Genomic DNA, 25,979 nt, shown 5'->3' on the forward strand with positions numbered 1-25,979 from the left:
TGTTAGGCATGAAAGGCCTGAGCTTTTAGACACTCAAGATGCAAAAGTTATATAACAAATTTGATCCACTTAACATTTCTAAAGTGGCACATACAAGAGATAATTGCAAGCTTGCCTAGCTAAAGTACAAAATGGAGAGCAGGAAGTTACTCTTCTTCCAAAATGTAACAAACCTGTGAGAGTTGTCAGACAAGGGATATTAAAACACAGCTTAGCAATAATAAGAGAAATATTGTACAGTTACAAGGTAGAGCAGGTATCCGAGTCAGTCAGTGGCCAGCAACTGGGACACCGCTATCCGCTGTAGTTAATGACTATCGAGGTCACAGGTGTTTCCTAGAGAAGGAAGGTGTTGACAGTAACATGTCTTAGTATGACAAGCCAGTAGGACAGTGAATGCTGTCTCTGGTTAATGTGTTGTGGAAGAGAGGATGTACAAGTACAGAACCAGTACAATGAAGACCTGGGATTATATTTGTGTAGTGCAGTAGCTCCTTCATAAGCCATAGGGTTCACTGACTACAACAAAAATACAAGATTCCTGTTGACAAATTATGTGGGGAAACATATCATGGAAGATTGCATGAAACTATAAAATGACCAAGACAGATTTAAAGAATATTCCAACAAGCTGCTATTTGAGTTTCACTCAAGTACAAATTAATGAAGCAGGGTACTAGGAACAAGACGCCAGACATAAGGTACAAAGCATGAGAGGAAATCCTCCTGGAACCAGTCAGGAACAAAAGATCTATGGATTGACATTATACTGAAAACATCTCTAAACCTACACCAACCAGGAATCATCAAACAGTAAGTAATTTTTACTGTACCAACATGAGAACTGCCTTTAGAAATTTGAATAATAATTCATTAAGGACCTTACATACCACATGTCAGACCAATTTACTAATATGGAGCACTAGCGAAGAGTTCGTATCCTGTGGCACTGATGAACACAGTCGGATCCCAGCTGATACATCATGAGTTTGTGTAATGTTTGCTTCACCTGATGCCTCTGTTTACCTAACAGTGAACAGGTACCCAGGAGTTGGGCAACTGTTGTGGGTCGTATCTTGGGAAAGATAAGTAGCTGAACTAAGGAGATCTGGATATGTCTAAATATGCTTCCTTTCCCAGATTAATACAAAGCTGGAGAATGTCCAGAGCATGCCATCAGGAAAGTCCCAGAGCTGAGAAGAATGAGCAATGAGGAGAGAATAAATGAAGTAAACCTCTTGTAGTTGAAAGGGGAAAAAATGGAATATAGGGTTGTAACAACAGGTACATCAGTTGATTAAAGATTAAAAGGTCCAAGAGCCAAAGTTCAACTATGGAAAATTCATCTTGGTGAGTAATCTACAGTGTACAGTGGCTGACAAACAGGTATAGTAAATATTAGCATGATAATTTGAGCATGTGAAACTAAGCAATTTTGTAGCACTTTAATTATTAACAAGTCACAGTGTACCTTACAGTACTTAGCTTAGATGATGTCAATATTTTATACGCCTTTAACATGACACACTGAGTTCCAAGCAACAGTCACCCTACAAATAAAGCTGTCAAACACCCACATAAGCTGGTCTACAGTTTTTATAGATTGTGAACCCCCTCACCTGTACTGTCACTGTCCTGGTCATCGTATATAGAGCCTTGTCTGCTGTCTGTCTCACCTGAAATGTCGTCATCATTATTTTTGCACATTCCTGGTAACTGTTGACTAACTGCCTCACCTGTTAAGCCATGATCATCACTACCGAAAACGTCTGATCCCTGTCTACTGTCTACCTCACTTGGCAGACAGACAGTTGGTTTTGATACTTTATGGCAGCCTATTTCATCTGTTGAAATTAAAGATTTTCTTTATTATTTGTATTAATGAACAGTTTAATTAATTAAGAGTACATATTAAATGTATATTGTAAGGACAAAATATGGGGATACACTGCCTACAAAACAGGAGCAACTTGACATACCAAGTGGTGAAGAAAATAAATTACTTCATCTTTCAATCCCCCTTTAAACTGAATGATTAAATTTCACATTCTACATATAGAAAGAGGACTATATACTGTACAGAACCAACTACACACTGTACATCCTCATCAGATCTGTGCATTAGCAACTCATAACTTCTTCCTTACTAGTCTGTCTGTAGAGCAGCAATATAAAATGGCATTAAAGCAGTAGCATAACCAAAGAACTAACTCAGGCTGTTGCACAGCCATATACAGAGCAAAGCTAAAGAGCAGGGGGCCCAGATTCACGAAGCAGTACCCCACCTCCACCACGTTACGCAGTACTAGTAATTGGTTCCACAAATCAAAATCCCTTGTTGATGCTCTTCAAAACTGAAGGAAATTTTGTATGCATTATCCTACTCACCTTGGACAATAGTTTACCATGCAAATCTAAATTACACAGTATTTGCAATATGAATTGGCACCAAAGATGAAACAAATATAAAGAGCAACATTCAGAAATGAAAACAGCTTACAGGAGAAATATTGATACTAACCTGGCATCTTTGATGAGCTGACCACCTCAAAATCATCGCTGTCACGTCTCTTTGTTTCCACATGATCAGACCTTCCCTGATAAAAGAATATACTAGTAAAATGACAATACTGTGCCTAATACTGTACAATAAATTATTGATTGGCCAGCAAGTGAAATTGAAATGATAATGGTATTTGATGGTACAGTATCCAAAAGTGCTGGAAACACTCCTGCAGTTAATGGAAATGAGATACAAGAAATAAAGAACAAGAGACAAAATGTGAAAATCTGCTCAGCCACCACTCACTCACAAGCCGGTGACATGTCACCATGCACATTCACTACAAATGCAGTCTCCGTGGTGTAGTGGTAAGACACTCGCCTGGCGTTCCGCGAGCGCTATGTCATGGGTTCGTATCCTGGCCGGGGAGGATTTACTGGGCGCAATTCCTTAACTGTAGCCTCTGTTTAACGCAACAGTAAAATGTGTACTTGGATGAAAAAAACGATTCTTCGCGGCAGGGGATCGTATTCCAGGGACCATAGGATTAAGGACTTGCCCGAAACGCTACGCGTACTAGTAGCTGTACAAGAATGTAACAACTCTTGTATATATCTCAAAAAAAAAAAAAAAAAAAAAAAAAAAAAAAAAAAAAAAAATGCCTGCTTCTTTAAAATGCTAATGTTAATTGTACAACAATCTGAAAGTGAATTTCAAGATAACCTGCAGTTACAGATTTGAATTAATAAGCATCCTTGCTCAACACAGGACAAAGCAACCAAAATATTTCCCAGATATCTCGTGAAGGGTTAAAGCACCGTACTGAACATTGCATCACTACCAACCTTCTCTTTAGCTTCTTCACTTCCAGCGGCCTTTCCAGGAACTGAACTGTCAGGAGACTGTTTTGATGTCTTGGGAGAGGAAGTCGAGCTCACGGTTTGTTCCAAGACGTCCATAGATTCTGTAGTATAAGACATCCTCTTAAAAATAGTAAAAGAAATGGGTAAGGTATGGACCTCTTCCAACAATGATAAACTATACATCTTCTGTCTTTTGGAAACATTGCGTGTAAAAGTTCTCTACACTATTCTCACTAAAGAAAGAAGACTAAGTAAAATGTGCTACTGTATATAAATTACTAGGGGGGGGGTACTTGGCTGAACCAGCTGTGCCCAGGTCTCCCTTCCCCTTCTCTAATCTCCCCTTTCTCTTTCCTTACCCTTCCCACCTTCCCCCCTTTCCATCTTTCTCCCTATCTCGTCTCCTCTTCCCTATCATCTTTCTTCTCCAAGATACCTTCCCCCCTCTCCATTCTCTCTCACCTCCCATCTCCCATCTCTTCTCTTCTCTTCAAACATCCCCAGTTCTCATCCCCTCTTTCCCACTTCTTTCTTTTCTCCCTATCTTTGTGTCTGTCTGTCTTCTTGTTTCTTTTTTCTCTTTGCCCTGGTTGACTTGGTCTCTCTACAGGTCAATCTGTGTGTATTCCTGTCTCTATTTGTCACTTTCTTATTCTCTCTGTCTTTTCACTATCTCTCTATCTTTCTCATAAAAAAATAATATAGTTTTCCATTAGCATGCGAGTGGTTTGGCAGTGGGAGGAGTCGAGCAGTACAAAATATTTTAAAATTATAATGGTTTCCCCTTTGTTTTCAGAAAAAAATAAGGGGCTTTTAAGATGGTGAAGGTTGTTTTAATTTGTTTCCACCCTGTATGGCCATAGAATTATTATTAAAATGTTAGTAAAATTTTCCTGATATAAGTACATAATGTGTCACAATGCTAAACTAATAAAAAAATAGATCTCTCCCCTTCTCCTCTTCCCTCTCAGAACAATTAATAAAATTAATAGTTTCTCATCAGCTTTGAAAAAGACTTTGAAGTTATGGGAGGATCGACTGTTTTATGCTGCAAAGTATGATGATTAGACATTTTTTTTTTCCTATATCAGTGTGTAATTATTCATATTAAATAAAAAACTGAAATTTTTATTTAAAATGTTTTGCCAAGCAAAGTTGGCAGACAGCATCAAAATCAGTTGTGGGGGTGAGTATGTTATTACTTAAGTGTAGCTACCAGATGAGAGCTATGCTTGTGGTGTCCCATCTTCCCTCTACTGTTCTTTGGTATATGATCATTTGAAACTACCAACAATTTTGGCATCCACCACCACCTCACTTGTTCACACCATCTACCACTGTTTACAAAAGAGAACTTTGATATTTGTACTGTATTTTTACTTAACTTGAATCTATGCCCTCTTGTATTTGAAGTTGCAGTTTTAAAGAATTCATTTGTCAATTCCCTATTTAGTGATCATATCTCCTCTTTTTCTTGTCTTCAAGCTTTGGAAAATTTGACACCTATAGCCCCTCCTCTTCCATGGCATGCAGTTCCCTCGAATTCTGGAGACCCCAACCAGTCTATGTTCATCCTATACCCCTAAACCATTCCCACTGGAGAGTTAGGAGAAGCTAGCCCCAAGCATCCAGGCTCTCAACCTCGAACAGATACAGACATTTTCTCTTATAGTTATAGATTTTTTGACTCGAGTGAATTAGAATAGTCCTTAAGTACAGCACTCAGGCAAATTACCGCTTATTCAATTGAAAAGCACACATTTTGTAATATATCGACAAATGCAAGACCTTACATGTGGTGCATAGCAATCCATGCCACAACTGCCAAATTAATAACATTACACTGCAGCAGATTGAAGAAGAAAAGGGGCTTGGAGTCAAAATCCAGCACTCACTAAAAGTTGCACAACAGGTAGGAGCAGCAGTCAGAAAAACTAACCAAACCCTTGGTAAGGAAAAGAAGGTAGTGATTCAACAGTATAGATCTCTGATGTGCCCCTATTTGGATTCCTGTATCCTAGCATGGAGACTTCATTTTCAGAAAAAACATAGTTGCTCCAGAGAAAGTGCAACACCGGGCAACAAAAGTCCTTCCAGAGCTAAGTCATCTCACATATCAGGAATGGTTGAGGGGGACAGGCCTAACAACACTGCAAACCAGGCATGACAGAGCGGATCTCACCGAAACTTTTAAAATAGTACTGAACAATCTGGAGGACGTTGATCCGGACAATTTCTTCAAAAGCTCAGATGTAACAAACAAGATGCAACAGTTTCAAGCCCAACAAACCACAATGTAGGACTGAACAGGAGATGCTTTTTCACCCACAGGGTTATACCCATGGAACTGCATACCTGCCGAAGCCATAAATGCCAAAACTGTTAAATTTTAAAATCCAACTGGAAAAGATTATCAAAGCAAATGAGGGGACCTTCGACAAGCTGTTAGCTTCCTGTCCTTGTCAAGGCCACTAGTCTTAGTGGCTCTCAGGTAAATATGTATAAAGATATACAACTTACTGTAATCTTGAATACTACTGTATACTGAAAAGCTGCATATTACACATAAAACAGATACATACCTTCATTTGTTGAGTTAGTTGACTTGCTGTTGCCTTGAGAAATTGGTAGAGCATTGCCATTAGGGTAAGCCATTTGATTTGCACCAATCTGCAAAATTTTGAGGGCTTTTCAATGACAACTTTGCACCAACTGTGGAAAATCCAAAGATATTCCACAATGCTTGCTGTGTAGTGCTTTACTGGCACTACTAGCATCATATTATGTGCAGCTTTTCCAAGACCTTCATATGCCAAATATTCGAAGACCTTCATATGCCAAATATACCAAACCATGGATAGTAATGTGCTATCATTGCAAGCAGATTTCTTATCTGTCCGGGGAATTATTTCCTATTAAATAAATGAGTGGCATTCACAAAGTCTTCCTCAAGTACTGTACAAGCCGGGCATGGGGAGTAGAACTCCTAGGACCCCATCAAGCAGGTATCGAGCAGTAGTTCAACTCTTGCTTAATTACATCCACTCCTCCCTACTAACACTGCTCTCACCCACACAATATCTACTTTCATCTCTTCCATTTTTTATCATGCTTCCCCTTCCTTTCCAATCCTATTTTTGTGTGTGTTTTATTATGAAAGTACAGCACTATGTATAGCATGTCCTATTGTCTATAAGTTCCTGAACAAGTAATCAATCTAAAAACAATCTAAAGATATTTTAAGGAAGGGGAGTTGATCTGAGCAACTAAGAGGACTGTATAACATTTCCTTCATTTGAAAAAGTATGAAAGGTGTAAATGAATTTTATGAGTAGAAAAGTTACATTTTTGTGTAGCAAATATTGAGGAATGATGAACATCAGTGACAGGGTAAGGAAAAAATTAAGCACCATTACCATTAAATGAAAATACTATAAATAAAAAATTTCATGTGTTGGCTTGCAGGTACAAGTACATGCTTTTTTTCAAAGGAATTTATCTTAAGTTTAATTTATATTCAGAACAAATTAATGTTATTACTGAACTATTAAAAATATATATTTCAGCCCTAATAAAATATATTTAATTTAAACATATTATGAGAGTACGGTACATATCAAACACTCATGTTCATTAACGATGAGTATGCACGTGCATCAAAGAAACAACAATTTTCTCAAGATAAATGCATGGGAAACTGGTTTACAAACCCTGGCATTCAAGGTGGGTCCAGAAAACTGGTACCAGCTGAAGATCACAACAGCAGAGAGGAACATCATGCAAATACCAATACCCATGGTGGCTGCTGTAAGTGGGTAGTGATACATAAGGTAACGAAGACCAGAGAAAACGGCATGAATTCGTAGTTGTGCACCATATAGTTCTACGAACCGGGTCTGCAGCTCTACATGAACCTCAGAGAGTGGTATCACCTATAAGAGAGAGAGGGAGGGGAGGGAGGGGTGTGGATTATTGAAACTGCAAAGGAGAGGTGTAATTATATTCTTATAGTCTAACAAATAGCATCATATTAATTTTTAAGTTTCTTGCAGTTAAATGCACACACTTTTTCCCCCGGGAAGACTTGAGCACACAATGGATCGCACATGTACTTACTTACTAGTTAGTTTATGTTAGGAGCAAATATGCAACAACATATGAAGGTGGTAAAATCACTTACTACCCTAATTAACCTAATTCTTCCAGAAGGTGTGGTTAGCTATTATAATTCATTATTGCTAACTTTCTTAGCTAAGAAAACAAGGGAAGTTCAATGTCTTAATCTATTACTGTATGTGTTTAATTTTTTACACAGGTATAAGAACAGACGGCTACTGACTCCTGTTAGCAGGCAGGCCGAAAGCTTTACCTTCCCATAGCACATGGTAAGTCTTACCCACTAGTTTCCCTAGAATATGACCAACAAATCGTTTGACAACCAGGTACCCAAACACTGCTGGGTGAACAGAGGCATACAGTTGAGGATTGACATGAATTGAGTTGAGGACTGATTGGCATAATAAACTAGCTAGCTTTTCCAAACAAGTAACTTAAGCTTTTAGTTGTGCTAGGATATTTTCTACTAGCACAATCCGAGTCCAAATATAAACTGTTATACTGTACAGTACTGCATATGATATGTAAAGTCAGTATGTATGAACAGTTCATTAATATGAAAGAATCGCCTCAGCCATGGAAGATGTTGTCTTACAAGTTCAATTTGTAATTATAAATTATTAAATACAATGAATTCAATTAAATTTCATTCCAACAGGAATAGTCTTATGCCTGTTGGAATGCATATTTTTGCATACCCAGCTAATACTATCCTTTTATTCTTAAGGGCATATTTCAATTGAGAATATGAATTTTGGAAAAGGATGTTGTGTTTCTGACAATCCCCCACCCAATGTATCATGATTTTTTTTAGCAAAATGTTTAATATAGTATTTTTATTAGCCTTACTAAAAATGCTGTACAGTTTGATAATTGTTTTGATATGAAATTATTATTTTATATATATATATAAAATAATATATATATATATATATATATATATATGTCGTACCTAATAGCCAGAACGCACTTCTCAGCCTACTATTCAAGGCCCGATTTGCCTAATAAGCCAAGTTTTCATGAATTAATGTTTTTTCGTCTACCTAACCAACCAAACCTAACCTAACCTAGCTTTTTTTGGCTACCTAACCTAACCTTACCTATAAATATAGGTTAGGTTAGGTTAGGTAGGGTTGGTTAGGTTCGGTCATATATCTACGTTAATTTTAACTCCAATAAAAAAAAATTGACCTCATACATAGAGAAAAGGGTTGCTTTATCATTTCATAAGAAAAAAATTATAGTAAATATATTAATTCAGGAAAACTTGGCTTATTAGGCAAATCGGGCCTTGAATAGTAGGCTGAGAAGTGAGTTCTGGCTACTAGGTACGACATATATATATATATATATATATATATATATATATATATATATATATATATATATATATATATATATATATATATATATATATATATATATATTTTATTTATATGGTGGAAGGAGAATGTTGGCGAGTCAGGTGAGGTGAGGGAGGGAGGGAGTGACAGCCAGTGGCGGGCTGTCACTGCCACTCAGCATACCAACTTAGTGCTTCGTTATGGTGAACACAAATGTAGATACTTATATATAATGTGTATATATATATATATATAATGTGTGTATATAATATATATATATATATATATATATATATATATATATATAATGTGTGTATATATATATATATATATATATATATATATATATATATATATATATATATATATATATATATATATATATATATATATATATATATATATATATATATATATATATATATATATATATATATATGTCGTACCTAGTAGCCAGAACTCACTTCTCAGCCTACTATTCATGGCCTGATTTGCCTAATAAGCCAAGTTTTCCTGAATTAATATATTTACTATAATTTTTTTCTTATGAAATGATAAAGCAACCCTTTTCTCTATGTATGAGGTCAATTTTTTTTTATTGGAGTTAAAATTAACGTAGATATATGACCGAACCTAACCAACCCTACCTAACCTAACCTAACCTATATTTATAGGTAAGGTTAGGTTAGGTAGCCAAAAAAAGCTAGGTTAGGTTAGGTTAGGTAGGTTAGGTAGACGAAAAAACATTAATTCATGAAAACTTGGCTTATTAGGCAAATCGGGCCTTGAATAGTAGGCTGAGAAGTGCGTTCTGGCTATTAGGTACGACATATATATATATATGTATATATATATATATATATATATATATATATATATATATATATATATATATTATATATATAGTGTAATAACAGCAAAAGATGTGTTGGGAGAAGCCATTTTGGTGAGGGAGGTGGCGACATCTGCATGATTTGTCACGCTGGGTAGGGGTGGCCACTTTGCTCTTTGGCCACTATACCAGCTTAGATGAACGGTTATGGTGAACAGAACATTTAGATATTTATATATAATGTCTGTATATAGTGAATAAAAGCAAAAACAGTATAGTGGGAGGAGGATGTGGGTGAGTGAGGAGTCATTGAGAGAGGGAGTGGCAGCAAGAGGCTGACTGGTAGATGTGGTGGCCACACCTCGCTGCTTTTTGACTCACAATATCAACTTAGTGGTTCATTATGGTGAACAAAACATGCAGATACTTATATATAACCTGTGTATATAGTGTAATAACCAGCAAAGTATTTGTTTATTGTTTTATGAACACAATAATTGAATTAATAATATGCACACCATAATTTTGAATACAGCAATGATTCACACATTTTATTATATAAACATATCATACTACACACTTTTGAATAATATTACAGCAAAAAAAACTAAGAAAAATCATTCAGAGACATTGAAATAATTAGGTAATTATATCTTTGTGGCCACTCCTGCCTGACAGCTGGGGCTGAGCAAACCGCTTCGGAAGCATGCCGAGTCAGCGCCTTTTTTTGCCAGACTTCCCCGCCCTATAGCGGCCAAAATATGCCACTTACGATATTTTATTATTTTTCCTGTGATCAGGGAACACTAACAGGTTAAGGAAAAAATTATTTTTTTTTGTTTCTTTTTTTGTTATGTGCCTGTGGGTAACAAAGGCCAATTAGCCCTTAGCAACACAAGGGTTAAACATGTGACAACGTGACATCACATGCAAAGGGTCTATAATCAAGTCACAAAATTTGCTGACAAATACTTCGTTAAGCTACTGAAATTAAGTCCTACAGTACTTAAGAAACGATGCAAAAGAAAAATGTACAAAGCCACTTATAGGTGCAAACAACTTATACCAACTACTTCAATCCATTATACACTAACACTACTTAAAGGAAATAATCACAAAATTTAGATGAAAATTTGTACAAAAACCATGACAATAGTCTTAAAATTCTGCAATGGCACAAACCGGGTCTTCCTCGTACTGAGAGAAGAGTTCCACCGTCACCATTTGTTTCTCCTCTTGTATACCATACAGAAGTAAGGGAGAAAAGGTCATGGTAGATATTGTTTGCAGAAGAGGCGACTTATAACGCAGCATGCTGGAGCGTGAGGATTCACGAAGCACTTCCCCTGTATGCGTCTTCATGCTCATGTTGATCAGGAACATACCTGCTGATTTGGTATACTTGCAGAATCATTTAATTTTTTTTTTTGGGGGGGGGGGGAGAGGGATAACATGACTTTCCTTCCCCTTCTTTCTCTTATATAACTATTATAAAGATAAAATATAAAAAATATTAGAATGCTCAGTTAATACACTATACCTGTGCTATTAAAGTAGTTCAATCACTCACGTCACACATGAACAAAATTCATCTAGAAAATAAATGTATTATTATTTGAAAATTGAATAAAAGAATCATACTGAAGCTCACGATATAAACAATGACATTTAAAGTAATTACCGGGTATATTCGGTTTATATTTATGTATTGAAACACAAAGAGGAATAGACTTGAATAGCTGACAACATTTTGCTTGTCACAGCTTCATAAATTGTTTGCATACAAAGAAGTGCTTAAGCAATATAGATGTAGCATTCCTGATTCATGGACAAAGAGGAACTTGGTCAATTATTGGAGTACACTTTAATATACAGTATTAGTTTCTTTATATACACACTGTAGATGTTTTAGATTCTACAGCATAAATGCAAATGGGGAAAAATTTTACATTTAGTGTAATGAAACACCTATTTGTGGTGGGTCACTCAGCAACCCACCTCAAATAGGTTACAACATAGAAGACACTAAACCTTGAGGAAATAAATTAGGACTATGACCTACTAGCATAATATCAAGGTCCAGGATCAGAATCTGATCGTTTAAAGCACCAAAAGGAAGTCTGGGATTTCAGGATTGCAGTGAAATCGTGTTTCATGGCAAGATCATCACCTAGATACACACTCGCCTGCCACCACATGGCACCTCTAGTGATTGCTATATGGTGGAAATTACAGAAGTAGCTTGTGGAAGGCCACTTATTAATCGAGGATTTCTTTGTTTTTATTTTGAACAATAGCACTCTTTGTATTAACAGCTTTGGTAGGTAAGAGATTCCCCAAAATATTTTTACTGAACTAGTGAGAAAGTATCTGTTGTCCTACACTGTGGATTATTGAGCTTGAAGCTGTTGCCTCTTGTAAGAGTTGCATACTTTCAGGAGTGACCTGAATATGCCATACAACTGACATGATTCATATGATACCACTCATATCTAATTATCCATGAGTTGCTTCTAATATTAAACTTTTATATAAAAATGCATGAACTTCTAATCAAATAATCATTCAAAAATAATCAATATTACCAACAGATATCTGGGGAAGGAAGATGATTTACTGGGGTTGGGTTATTTCTTTTCAGCCACGATATTGTAACATTTTTGCTGACTGAACAATCATGACGACATTGATCCAGATAACTTTAAAACGTCAAATGTAACACACAGAAGGAGCAATGGTGCAAGCTCAACAAGCCACAATGTAGGACAGAACACAGAAGATACATTTTAACCCACAGTGCTATAAAACCCATGGCACCACCTACCCACCGAAGCTGTAAATGCCAAAACACTGCTGCAGTTCACAATCCAGCTCAAAATCATCAGGAAAAATAGGGGGACCTTTGACAAGCTGCCAGCTTCCTGTCTTTTTTAAGGCCACTGGAAATGGTGGTCCTCAGGTAAATTCAGGTAAATTTATCAAATCATGTCCGGGAAACAGATACAGTAGTACATTTACCAAGTCATGTCTGGGGAACATAGCACATTTACCAAGTCATGTCTGGGGAACATAGCACATTTACCAAGTCATGTCTGGGGAACATAGTACATTTACCAAGTCATGTCTGGGGAACATAGCACATTTACCAAGTCATGTCTGGGGAACATAGCACATTTACCAAGTCATGTCTGGGGAACATAGCACATTTACCAAGTCATGTCTGGGGAACATAGTACATTTACCAAGTCATGTCTGGGGAACAAAGCACATTTACCAAGTCATGTCTGGGGAACAGATAGTACATTTATAGTCATGTCCAATGGACAATTCAACTAGCCTAATGTTATGATGCAATGAAGAGTTTAACAACTAAGAACATCACACAAGAATTACGCACTCAATTAAGAACCTTGAGCAGGGATTACTCGCAGTAAATACCCTGAGCAAAGTTTACTCTCACAATAAGCAAATTCAAGCAAGCTTTACTCTCAATTAACAACCTCAAGCAAAATTTACTACTACAGTATCTACTTTTACCCGGGGCCAGTTCAACTAAAGCTGCATATAAAATACTTCTATCTAATGCAGTACACTTGATGTCTTGGTCACATCCATTAAAAAAATACAAAAGCCAAAATTTTACAACAAAAAAATTAAATTTAAACTAAATATAACATGCAGTACTGTGTAATTAATTATGTTTGCACCCTTTTAATAAATGACCTTGAAAATTTATAGGAAATATACTATTAAGAAAAAATTACAGTATGGGATCTAATTTTATTCCCAAACCTGAAAGTATTTTACATTAAACATTAAGCTGTAAAGTGAAATAAATAGCATAAAATATTTTCACCCTAAACACCCTTAATGTGCAAGGAGACAGCTCAAGTGCAAATATGACGCATTTTAAGAAAAATAGCACAGTACCGTAGTAGAATTAAATAAGTGTGTCTTTTTACTATAATACCATTATGACTGTCACCCCGAGTTACCATGATCTACCAATTGGAAAATGAGATCTAGTGAAATAAATTATTGTTAAAACATTTGATTCTTGCCTAGTTAAAATCTGCTTGCCTCACATGACGAGATGCGTCCCTTTTTATTAGGGATTAAAAACACCCGAACCCTGAGCCTAGCTAAGCCACTCATAATATTTCTGGACATGTCCCAAGCCAACACGATGCCAAGTTGAATGCCGCAACACCAAAGGTGTTGTATGCAACTCCAAATACTGCTATTTGCTAATGTGTGTCAAGTACAGTAACCATAAATTGAGAGAAAGCCTCAGCAGATAATAATGCCAAAGTACTGAACCAAAATGTCCTATAATCCATGGGCATTCTTATAAATGTATGGGGTTTTGGAGATAAAAAAAAAAAAAAAAAAAAAGAGTCTATGGAGGTGATATTATACTGTAGCAAAAGAACAACTGCATTTTAAACTGCCACTATAGAAAAAAAAAGAGCATCTAGAATTATAGTTATTGCAGTCATGTTTGGAAGCTACCATGACAAGTATTTACCTAAATTTTATATTTTTTTATTTATATATACAAGCGTTCTTACATTCTTGTAAAGCCACTAACATGCATATCATTTCAGGTAGGTCCTTAAATCTAATTTTTCCCCGGAATACGATCTGCCAAATCATTTAAGAACCAGGTACTCATTCACTGCTGGGTGAACAGAGGCAACAGTTAAGGATTGACACCCGGTCAATCCTCCCCAGTCAGGATACGAACCCAGGCCAAGTTTCGCGAAGCACCGGGCAAGTGCTTTACCACTACGCCACTGGGACTGCATTAGGAAAGTAATTACCTAAGTGTAGTTACAGTATGAGAGCTATGCTAGTGGTGGCCCGTCTTCCCTGTACTCTTAGTCATATAACACTTTCAAACTACTGATGGTTTTGGCCTCCACCACCTTCTCACTTAGCTTGTTCCAACCATCTACCACAGTTTTGAAAAGAAAACTTTGTTTTGCTCATTTTCAGTTTGGGGAGTTCTGCTTGCTAGTTTGACTTTCGGTCACAATTTTTAACCAGTTGTTTCTTTTGGGACATCTACCTTTCTGGATATGCCTAACCCTGTAGATGGCAGACATAGAATGCTTTCAACCACATGGGGGTTTCTATAGGCCATTGTTCCTCGTACCTCTCTGAGGGGGGACCAGGTTCTGCCTTGCGGTCCCCGGTAGGATAGAACTCCATCGAATTGACTGATACCATGATCTAATACATACATATCAGCCCAGTCAGCTACAGGGTGCTGGAGGGGCTCTCCACAGAAAAGTACCTAATTTCATCTTCATAGTTTCCTACCTAGTGCTTCAAACTCTAACTGTATCTTGTGCTACCCACTCCCCTAATATATGTGCCTAAGCCATGCAGCTTCACCATTGTAATCACTGCTATCAACTTATATCATGGTTATGCTGAACGCAAGTTATGCTACAATGTACTTGCTACGTGATAAAAAAAATCCTAAAATTTTCTTACAATGTACTGTACCTGTTAATATTCTTCCAATTTGGCTACAAATTATCTACTTAAAATAATCTGTTAGATTAAGGACCTACCAAAAATGCTTTGCAGGAATGTAAAAACATCAATGCTATATGCACTCATAAACCCAATGTACTTTCTTGTAAACAAATGAACAAATCCACAAGGGCCGTGATGATGATTTGAACCTACGTTCGAGAGGATCCCAGATGCTCCTTAATCTATTGTGCCACGACATGGTCAAGAATTGCAGCCATGTCGCACCTCTCAATATTCTTTGATCCCCTTGGACGTAGATTCGAACCCTCATCACGGCCCTTGTGGATTTGTTCATTTGATGCATCATGCTATTGTGATTTCTGTGTTTACCTTCTTGTATATACAGTACATATATATATGTACATATCTTGTATATATCTCTAGGTGTTCAACCCATTTGGTTTCAACAATTTTTTCTAGCGTTTTGACTACCACGCTTGTTAATGAGACGGGTCTATAATTTAGAGGTTCCTCTCGGCTACCATTTTTATAAATTGGTACCATGTTTGCCTTTTTCCATATACAGTATCTGCTAAAATTTCTGTGCACAAGGATGTCTGGAATATTAACTGGAGTGGAATGCTCAACTCAGTTGCACAGTCTTGCAGCACCCAATGTGAAACTCCATCAGGTCCAACCACTTTATTGCTTCCTAGTCCTTTGAGTAATTTTTCCACTTCATCTTAAGATACCTCTATGTATTCTATGGCATGCTCTGGAAGTGGTATTGGGTCCGGCTCTATGAAATCCTCATTTTGTACAAACAAACTTTGGAACTGTTCATTTAGCCTTTCGCACATTTTTCATTCTCAGTAGTCCTGTTCCCGGTTCTCAATCTCTGGATTTTATCCTTTACATGCAGCTTGCTTTTAACGAATTTATAGAAAAGGCCTGGATCTGTTTTACATGTGTCCGTTATACCTTTCTATATACCTTTATACAAGTGTAAAGCTTCTCAAACTGAAAAGAACAAAGGTCAGTCTGTTAAGTAGTAAAAATCCACACAGGTACAGTACATCGATAGGTAGGTTGACTACTAAATATTTATTGCACGGTGACAAGATTATTGGCGAGTGGATGTGGGTGTTCATTTACAGGCGTCACAGCATCACTGAGAACCAGTACTACCACACTTCAGCAAATCATTTACAGCAGTTCCCATCATTTCATGATGGGATGTGGTGCTCCTTGAGAGCTGTTACGTACAAACATGTGGAAACTTATTCCCTCTTCACAAACTGCTTTTACCAAACTTTCTTCCCTATCACTTCTCTTGAGCTGTTAACTTAATCACCACTTACTATTCACTCCTCAGTTACCATTTCTATCCATCATGACCACCTTCCTCTTTCTATCCTCAGGGTTCACTCTCTTCAATACTGTTTATTTGTTCAATATAACCAAACCATATTGGCACATTCCTCAAGTCTAACAATGTATTGAAATCTGCACTTTACACCTCTCCATTCGTGTTAGTGGCTTTGATATATTTTAAGACTAAAATTTGCACTAACAGCATTAGCTGACCTACTCTTACTAATTTGCAAGTGTTTTAAATATACAAGTTTTGCCATTTTTATTGCTCCAATTCTTGATGTGTTCACATTACAGCAGTGTCTTGCATCAGACATCAGGGCAGGCTTTACCACTTCTCCAGATAGCTCAATGGCCAAAAGTATTCTCAACCAAAGTTTTTAAATTAATTTTTCAATGTATTAACCATTTTGCTCCTCTGTCTTACACACATTCCTCTTTTTGTCAGTTACACAACCCAACGCTGTATTTAAAATAATCAAAACCTTTCAGCAGTTCCCCATATGGACTAATTTTACATGAAACTAATTATCACTACCACCATTATCTGTTGTCTACATTCATGTTTATATATACTATCTAAAATACACCAACAAAACTTCACTGGAAAAATTGTCTTTTCCCTAAAGTATCTCGAATGTAAAAATGATTCAAGCATGAATTAAGTAGCGTTTAGTTAAGTTAGTGAAGTAGTGATGCAGAAGCAAGACCACTAGCATGCATAGCATGTTAGTGGCCTTGCAAGAATATAATGCTCAAACACCAATGTTATGTACTCTCACAACCCAATGTACATTCTTGTATATAAATAAGTAAATAAATAAGTACAGTATATAAATAGTGTATCAAGTGAAACTACTGGTGTGTGTGAGTGCAACATCCTACATTTATAACATGGGGGAGTCTGGTGAGTCTTGTTTTAATACATCCCACTACCTGTTTCGTCTAATTATTATTACTTTAAAGTGCCATTTTTGCCAGCAACCAGTCCAGTAATGGTGTTTTTGCCAAAAGCACACTTGACAGCAAGCCATTTCTATACAAAGCATATCCTGAACACACCTAGACTTAACATGTTATCTTCATTACCTATCCTTTGGTTTGTGGGCGATTCTGGCATCTCAAAGTCAACAACCACACGGTATTTCTGACCTCGGGCAAGGACAGAGCCACGATTAGGGTCAGTAACGGCAACAATGGCACATGGATTGCTGCAGATACCCGGCTTTTCCTGGCATGAACTGCAAGAAATACAAGACACATGGAAAAAATTTATATATTGGGTTGGCTATTTACACTCTACTGCAATATGTCTCTGTTTTAGAAATGGGATAGATCAGCAGGTTAATTATCTAACTTGAATTTTATCCTCAATTTAAAGTGTGTGAAAAGGAATAGCATGTTCTGCATTAATAATAATGAAATCACTGCTCAATTCACTGTACACATTTGTTAAGCGAGATTAACATCTATATTCTCTCTCTCATTCTTTTCCATTAACCACTAGGCTGCATGGTACAATAAGTTCATGAAAGGTGTGGATAACTTCGATCAAATGGTATTTTGTCCCAAACGGGTTGCAGGTGGGTGACTTTAGCCGTTTATACTGGTAATGCTTCCCCCATATCATGTATTATATGCATATGTCTGTTTAGGGAATTTTATTCCGATCAATATACAACCAAAAATAACTGTGTGCAACAAGTATAAACTTGACAAACATAACAAAAGTAAAAACATTTCGTGTGTGTTTGACGCTCACTGATATGTTCCAGCGTTGTTTTATATTTGGCGCTATTCTAACTTACGCTTTGTTGATATTTTTTACCTATGGGCACATAGAACATTCTATTGCGAACACATTGACACAAAAATGAATGACGTACATAGAAAATTAATGTCATGAGAGTGAAATAAGTATAAACTTTCAAAGCGCCGTGTGTCGTCCCGTCACCGATACCGGGTAACAATTTCACCACTTCCCACACTCTTGCGGGCGGTTGCTTTCACTCCTTACACAGGGTTCTGTAGAACAGATGGTTGACAACCAAAAGGTCCCAGGTCCTGTCCCTGAGGCCGAACAATGTTTGGCCATATTTACTTTCACATGATGCCTCTGTTCACCTAGCATAAACATCAGTACCTGGAAATTAGGCAACATTCTGAGGAGGGTTAGTCATTGGTTTGCAGGGTCCCAGATAAACCTAACAAGCCTCTCATCTCCAATAATGGGAACTACAATCTGAATTGTTCAGATGGCCACCATCTCAGGTGGCCTTGATGGTAGTACGAAGGTCTAAGGTCCCCCAATAATTTCTGATAATTTTTTTACAGTTGAATTATGAACTGGTGTACTGTACTGTCTTGACATTTACGGCTTTGTGAGGTAGGTGATCCTATGGGTTTATTATCCTATGACCAATGGGTGAAAACATCTGTTACCTGTCCTACGTTGTGGCTTGTTGAGCTCAACTGTTGTCACTAGTGATTTACATTGAACATTTTAAAGAAGTGATCCCAATTACTTCAAATTTGTTCAGTACTGTATTTTAAAGGTCTCAATAAAATAAGCCATGTTTATTGTCACCCATACATGACACTTTGAAATAATTCATTAATCTTTGCAAATTATAAATTTCACCTACTGCTCTTTAAAAAAAGATCTAGAATAATGTGCTATACAGTATGTATAATGAAAACATTTAACACAATCATTTTGGTGACTACCTGGATTTATATGACTTAACAAAAAAGACTATACAACTATAACAAAAATCTACTAGTCTTCAACCTTAAACAATAAAACTTCACTTGTGTTCCTCTAGGTGTGGCAAACCATGCCAGTGAGGCTCGACCAACGTCATCGGGAGAAATACAGCTCTTGCTTACCGGTAATGAAAATTTATTGGCCAAGTAATAGATTCCTCCGGCATGTAGGTGAAGTAGAAAGATGTGTAGAGAAAAACACTCGCCCAAAACATGACTATCATTGTTGCTGTGAACACAACCAGTGAATAGGCTGTTGACTGCCATTCCTGTCAAATTTTGGTATAATTAATACACTGCTTATCACAAACATTAATAAAATTTGATCCAAAGAAACATGCCTTCAGACTACATAATGAAATAATAGGTACAGTATATATCTTTGCTTAAGCTTTTCAAAACATTAATTGGGAATCTGAATAAAATAGTATTGATGATATCAATGAAGTTTCCATTACATTTCTTACTAAAACCCAAAAATTTCTGCAAAACATTACTACTGACCTAACAAATCAGTCGAAAGGTAAAAGTCAGGCACATTCAGGTAAACTGAGGTAAAAATGATAATATTTGGCTTAAAACAGTATCCATAAACATTAATATGAACCATGATGATTATGATAAAAATGTATGCTTGGGCTAGTCGCTAAATATATATGAAGATCGTCTCATTAACAAGTAGTGTGTACTACAGAGCACTGCAGTCAAGAAGAGCCACAATAACTGTCTATAAAAATATATATTTAAAGAAGTAAATGGAATAAATTTCATAGATGGAAGAATTGTCTAAGACACTAAGGCCCTCAGATCTAAGACACATGTCTTGCTAAAGGTTCTAGACCCCGTCAATGTCAACTCCAAAACACAAAACATAATCATCTGGCCAAAAAAGGATGATTTTGACCTTGTCAAAATATTGTAGAAACCCCAAACAGTACAAAAATGCATCTTCCTAGAAATTGCCACACCACTATCTCTCGTTATTTGGATACCTTCATTATTCAGTGGCTTTATAAACTACAGTATATACCAATATACTGTACTAAGTAACCACTGTAATCTGATCAATTTTTCAATTAATACTGCACATAATCACCTCCCTGTCCTCGTTATCTGGGCCCATAATGCTGACCTTTCGGTCTCCCGCGATAAGCAGAGATAAAGCTCATAAATCAAGCCTTACCTCTATATACCTCCATGCTGCCTTTCTCTTGGTATCAATGTAACTGCCCAGTAACTGAGCCATGTTCAGAGGTGTTACCCTGGCAAGGGTGCAGGAGGGACCAGAGCAGCGGCACGACGTCCTTACTCGTCGACCGTCTTGTGAACACTGACATCAGCTGGCGAGCCAGGCCAGCTGACACACACCCACCAACTTCCCCCCACGCTACACCCCGTGCTGCACCCCCACGCTAAACCCTCTGATACACCCCCACGCTAAGCCCTCTGCTGCACCCCCACGCTAAACCCTCTGCTGCACCCCCACGCTAAACCCTCTGATACACTCCCACGCTAAGCCCTCTGCTGCACCCCCACGCTAAACCCTCTGATACACTCCCATGCTAAGCCTTCTGCTGCACTCCCACGCTAAACCCTCTACTACACTCTCACGCTAAACCCTCTGCTACACCCCCAAGCTAAACCCTCTGCTACACTCCCACGCTAAACCCTCTGCTGCACTCCCACGCTAAACCCGCTAACCCTCTGCTGCACCCCCACGCTAAACCCTCTGATACACTCCCACGCTAAGCCCTCTGCTGCACCCCCACGCTAAACCCTCTGATACACTCCCATGCTAAGCCTTCTGCTGCACTCCCACGCTAAACCCTCTACTACACTCTCACGCTAAACCCTCTGCTACACCCCCAAGCTAAACCCTCTGCTACACTCCCACGCTAAACCCTCTGCTGCACTCCCACGCTAAACCCTCTGCTACACCCCCACGCTAAACCCTCTGCTGCACCCCCACGCTAAACCCTCTGCTACACTCCCACGCTAAACCCTCTGCTGCACTCCCACGCTAAACCCTCTGCTGCACCCCCACGCTAAACCCCTTGCTACACCCCCACGCTAAACCCCTTGCTACACCCCCACACTAAACCCCTTGCTACACCCCCACACTAAACCCCATGCTACACCCCCCACGCTAAACCCCCATACAACACCCCTTCACTAAACCCCGTATTGCCAGTTTATTAACATAGGCAAACAAACGAGGCGTCGCTAACAGGACAAATGATATAAATGTCGTCAACATCACACTATCCCACCCAAAAAAAAAACCACCGTAAGCAAAATTATCATGACCACCTCCACACGAGTAGCGTGAGTCATAAACGCACGCACGTCACACTATAATAATAATAATAATAATAATAATAATAATAATAATAATAATAATAATAATTTATTTAGGAACAGTACATACATAGTTGCAGCGTTAGAGTACAAACATTCTGTTAGATTTAAAGATGGAGGTAGTACATACTAAAGCTACTAGTACGCAAAGCGTTTCGGGCACACTCTGGTAATGTTGGTTGCCGTGAAGGCTGACGTGAGCACGGCACCTATAGCTACTTCTTAAGTGTGTGGATGGACCTGCCTGGCCTCCCTCCTGGCTACTTACATGACTGGCTCTCCCGCAGTTAAATGGAGTTCTAGAAAAAATCAACAACGAAGCTGTAATATCGCATCGTGGTCTTGGGAAGCCATTACTTCTACCATGCCACGACTGATGTCTATATAGCCACATATCTCAGTCTGAATTAACTGCTGGGTTGATATTAAATGACTTTTCATATTTAAAATGTGTAAAATTTTATGCAGTTGCATTTTTACCTAAGTGTATTAAGAATTTTCCCTCGTGGTTTCATTTTGCATTACTTCCAGATTATTGTAGTTTGTCAAAACACTCAGGTGTAGAGTGCACCTGAGGGAATAGTCAGGGGAAAGCGCCAAGCCATTACGACTATATAGCACTGGAAAGGGGTCAGGATAAGGACATGGGATGGGACGGGGGGTAAGGAATGGTGCCCAACCACTTGAACGGTCGGGGATTGAACGCCGACCTGCATGAAGCGAGACCGTTGCTCTACCGTCCAGCCCAAGTGGGAGAGTGCACCTGAGCGCATGGAGGTTATATGTAAACTTGGCCTCTACTGGCTTCATTAGAGGCCTCCATATTTCCTATGGGTTCAGTAGGATCATAGGTTGTATAACTTATACCATGTCGTGGTACAAGGGTAAGATGAACAGCTGGGAGTACCTTGATCTCTGGTTCGAGTCATCTTATCACTCCGCTTCCTCATTGAGAGCAATGGCGGGGGCCGTCTTAGAGAGCCTAGTGGCCAGCGTGTGGTCGCATAATTACCTCCCAACTCACTCATACACACTCACCGTCTTCAACTCAACGGTCTGCAGTTCAAAATGTTCGTTACCTGAGGGAACAAACAATGGTCAATGTCGTTACCTGAGGGAACAAACAATGGTCAATGTCGTTACCTGAGGGAACAAACAATGGTCAATGTCGTTACCTGAGGGAACAAACAATGGTCAATGTTACCTGAGGGAACAAACAATGGTCAATGTTACCTGAGGGAACAAACAATGATCAATGTTACCTGAGGGAACAAACAATGGTCAATGTTATCTGAGGGAACAAACAATGGTCAATGTTACCTGAGGGAACAAACAATGATCAATGTTACCTGAGGGAACAAACAATGGTCAATGTCGTTACCTGAGGGAACAAACAATGGTCAATGTCGTTACCTGAGGGAACAAACAATGGTCAATGTTACCTGAGGGAACAAACAATGGTCAATGTTACCTGAGGGAACAAACAATGGTCAATGTTACCTGAGGGAACAAACAATGGTCAATGTTATCTGAGGGAACAAACAATGGTCAATGTTACCTGAGGGGACAAACAATGTTACCTGAGGGAACAAACAATGATCAATGTTACCTGAGGGGACAAACAATGTTACCTGAGGGAACAAACAATGGTCAATGTTACCTGAGGGAACAAACAATGATCAATGTTACCTGAGGGGACAAACAATGTTACCTGAGGGAACAAACAATGATCAATGTTACTTGAGGGAACAAACAATGATCAATGTTACCTGAGGGCACAGACATTGTTACCTGAGGGAAAAAGAATGTTGCCAGAGGGAGCAAACAATGTTACCGGTGGGAACAAACAATGTTATCTGAGGGAACAAACAATGGTCAATTTTACCTGAGAGGACAAACAATGGTCAGTGTTACCTGAGATGGCAAACAATGTTACTTGAGGGACAAAAAAGTTTAATGTTACGTGGGAGAAAGCAGTGGGACCTAAGGGGTTAAAATTAACGTAGGAGTCATAATAAACCAACTAATATAAATTAACTAAAACTATAAGTTGAAGAAATAGGCTGCTGGCTTATGTGTTTTCCCGCCCAGTAACTAATTTATCAGTAATTTGCTTTAGTGAGGTTAGTATTATTATTATTATTATTATTGTTATTATTAACATCTTTGTTGACAAAATTAATTACGATTTTGCCTAATCTGAGGATTTAAATTAAGTCTTATTAAAGTGAGGATAATGCTGGTATTCACTGTCATGAACCTGTTGGTCCTCAGTGCAGCAGGTTTTTAGTTTAGTTCATTATTATGCATGGTGGTGCCACGTAGGGCTTGGTACCTTCTTTTGATAATTACTTTCTTATTATTATGCAGCCTCGGCGGCATTTTAAGGTAAAACTATAAAGTGAAATAATGCAGAATATAAAATAGAAGCGTAAATGAAGATGAAGACAGAGTTCACATAAGTGGACACATAAGAGAGGTGCGGTGCATGCTTAAGTGATGTGGACAAATCCCAATTAGGGCAAGTAAGAAGGGACTGCAGCAGCAGCCTAAGGCCTGGGACGGTTAATGTAAACTGCAAGGTAGCAAAATGAGTGAGGAATGCATGAGGAAGTGAGGAGGATATAAGGGCCTGACAGTTCAGCCCGTCCTCTCCAGCGTTAATCACAATCTCACTAAAATGATGTACTAAATTGTCTGAACCTAACCCAACCAAGGACTCACCAATGATAAACGGGACATTTTGCCAGCCGCTAGGCTTTTTATTCCATTTGTTTTTGGCCTAAGGGGATTTATACGTCATAATACAATGTACTATTCAAGAGGACGGGTTGGTGAGTTAAGGGTGCAAGAAGCGGGAATTTATTATACATACGTATGAGTGAAGTTAGGGTGCACGATGTATTATGCATTATTCTTATAAACCATTTATAACCCCAGATTGTATTCATGGTGGTGTGCTGGAAAACAATTAGCGGTTAAATTAGCATGTGCGGCTAACTGTCGATTGATACATCACTTTACCGTAAGTACTGCAATTAAAGATTTATTAATGAACTGTGCTGAAAAGAAATTAAAATATGATCATGAGTCAATCTTGTTTCAAATGAATATATATCCTGTATTGGCCTCCGAATACATAATATATAGAACTGTGAGCATCGCCAATTAGAAAATATATGTATCCCAGCAGACAAAAAACATGCCCGAGTAACACATAATAAACGTTGAATCAACGTTTTTAACGTTGATTCATTAAAACAACGTCATTTTTCACAAGGGAGGGATATGTATTCACAGACATTATAACTTAGAGGGCTATACGTACACAGCCTGAGGGCAATATATATAATGCCTCTCCCTCACGCAAAATTAATAGAAAATATTAAAAATCACATAGAAAGTCGTGAAGATTGTCATTATAATACGCGCCCCTGCAGCAGACAGGTGCACTAAGGTGCGCGCGCACATACACACGTATCGAACCAGATGATTTCAAACAGGAAAGCAGTCGCACCTTCTTCAACTGCTTTTGTTTTTCTTTACCATATTACATAAGAACATAGAAGTTTTTTGCATGTTAATTAGTTCTCCGATATTACTGTATTAGGGGTAGGACCTGCATATATACTGTCTTTAGTCATATTATACTCCCTCGATTCTATAGTCACTGGTCGTGATTGTACAGTCGTTTTTCTCACTAGTTCCTGAACCAATTATGTGCGTTCATAACCCTGCCACAAACCGCCATGGGTCAGTATAAGGATCCATATATATATTTGATAATATATATATACAAAATATATACACAAAACAGTATATACCAAAACACAAGTGCATCATCACAACAAACATAGTCCATATTACAGACGTACGTAGTAGCAGTACATCACAACCACTATTAACAATATGCTACATATATCACAACATGTGTAGCCTGTGGCAGTAGCTCATCACGGAGCAATAACACGTTTCCAATGAATTCATTCTTAACTGTTTAACAAGCCCAGCTACGTTCATATTGAGAGCCACGGCACCGTGTAAAGTAGGTCTACAGCATGGGAACGGTTGGGTTTAAAATGTGGCCATATTGATCGGTAAAGTAGCATTATATACGGCGAAATGTACAAATATAGTGAAAATCAATAGGCCGGAAGAAGAGAAAGACTAAACGTTTTGAAACGTTGGAAACGTGTGCCTAACGTTCAATACACAGCATCAGCTGACTCTCCCGTCCTCGCTACACAATAATGTGACCTATTTTCGATCAAGTAACGTCCGATTCGCGTACCTTTCACGTAACAAATATGAAATAAGGCTTAGCTTGCGTGTTCGAA

The 25,979-nt window shown here is 38.1% G+C and overlaps 1 protein-coding gene across 10 annotated transcripts in view; it reads right to left on the reverse strand.

The window, feature by feature from the left end:
* Seipin (lipid droplet biogenesis associated protein seipin) overlaps positions 1-20,650 on the reverse strand; it is a 33,939-nt gene extending 13,289 nt beyond the window's left edge. For 2 of the 10 annotated variants that reach the window (XR_011223737.1, XR_011223736.1), the window contains exons 1-9: positions 20,468-20,644; positions 19,408-19,553; positions 17,581-17,759; positions 10,840-11,045; positions 7,077-7,298; positions 5,949-6,036; positions 3,349-3,467; positions 2,522-2,597; positions 1,620-1,844 (exon numbers count right to left, since the gene is read on the reverse strand). Coding sequence is in view for 8 of the 10 variants with exons in the window: in XM_069309498.1 (XP_069165599.1) it covers positions 1,620-1,844; positions 2,522-2,597; positions 3,349-3,467; positions 5,949-6,036; positions 7,077-7,298; positions 10,840-11,045; positions 17,581-17,759; positions 19,408-19,553; positions 20,468-20,530 (1,324 nt within the window). In the remaining 2 variants the exon portion in view is untranslated. Of the gene's footprint in view, positions 1-1,619; positions 1,845-2,521; positions 2,598-3,348; positions 3,468-5,948; positions 6,037-7,076; positions 7,299-10,839; positions 11,046-17,580; positions 17,760-19,407; positions 19,554-20,276; positions 20,301-20,467 lie in introns of those variants that run through there. The other 8 variants (XM_045763472.2, XM_069309498.1, XM_045763474.2 and 5 more) reach the window with 8 other exon arrangements.
* Positions 20,651-25,979: the final 5,329 nt, after the last annotated feature.

The sequence above is a fragment of the Procambarus clarkii genome, chromosome 65, assembly GCF_040958095.1.
Source record: "Procambarus clarkii isolate CNS0578487 chromosome 65, FALCON_Pclarkii_2.0, whole genome shotgun sequence".
Classification (NCBI taxonomy): domain Eukaryota; kingdom Metazoa; phylum Arthropoda; class Malacostraca; order Decapoda; family Cambaridae; genus Procambarus; species Procambarus clarkii.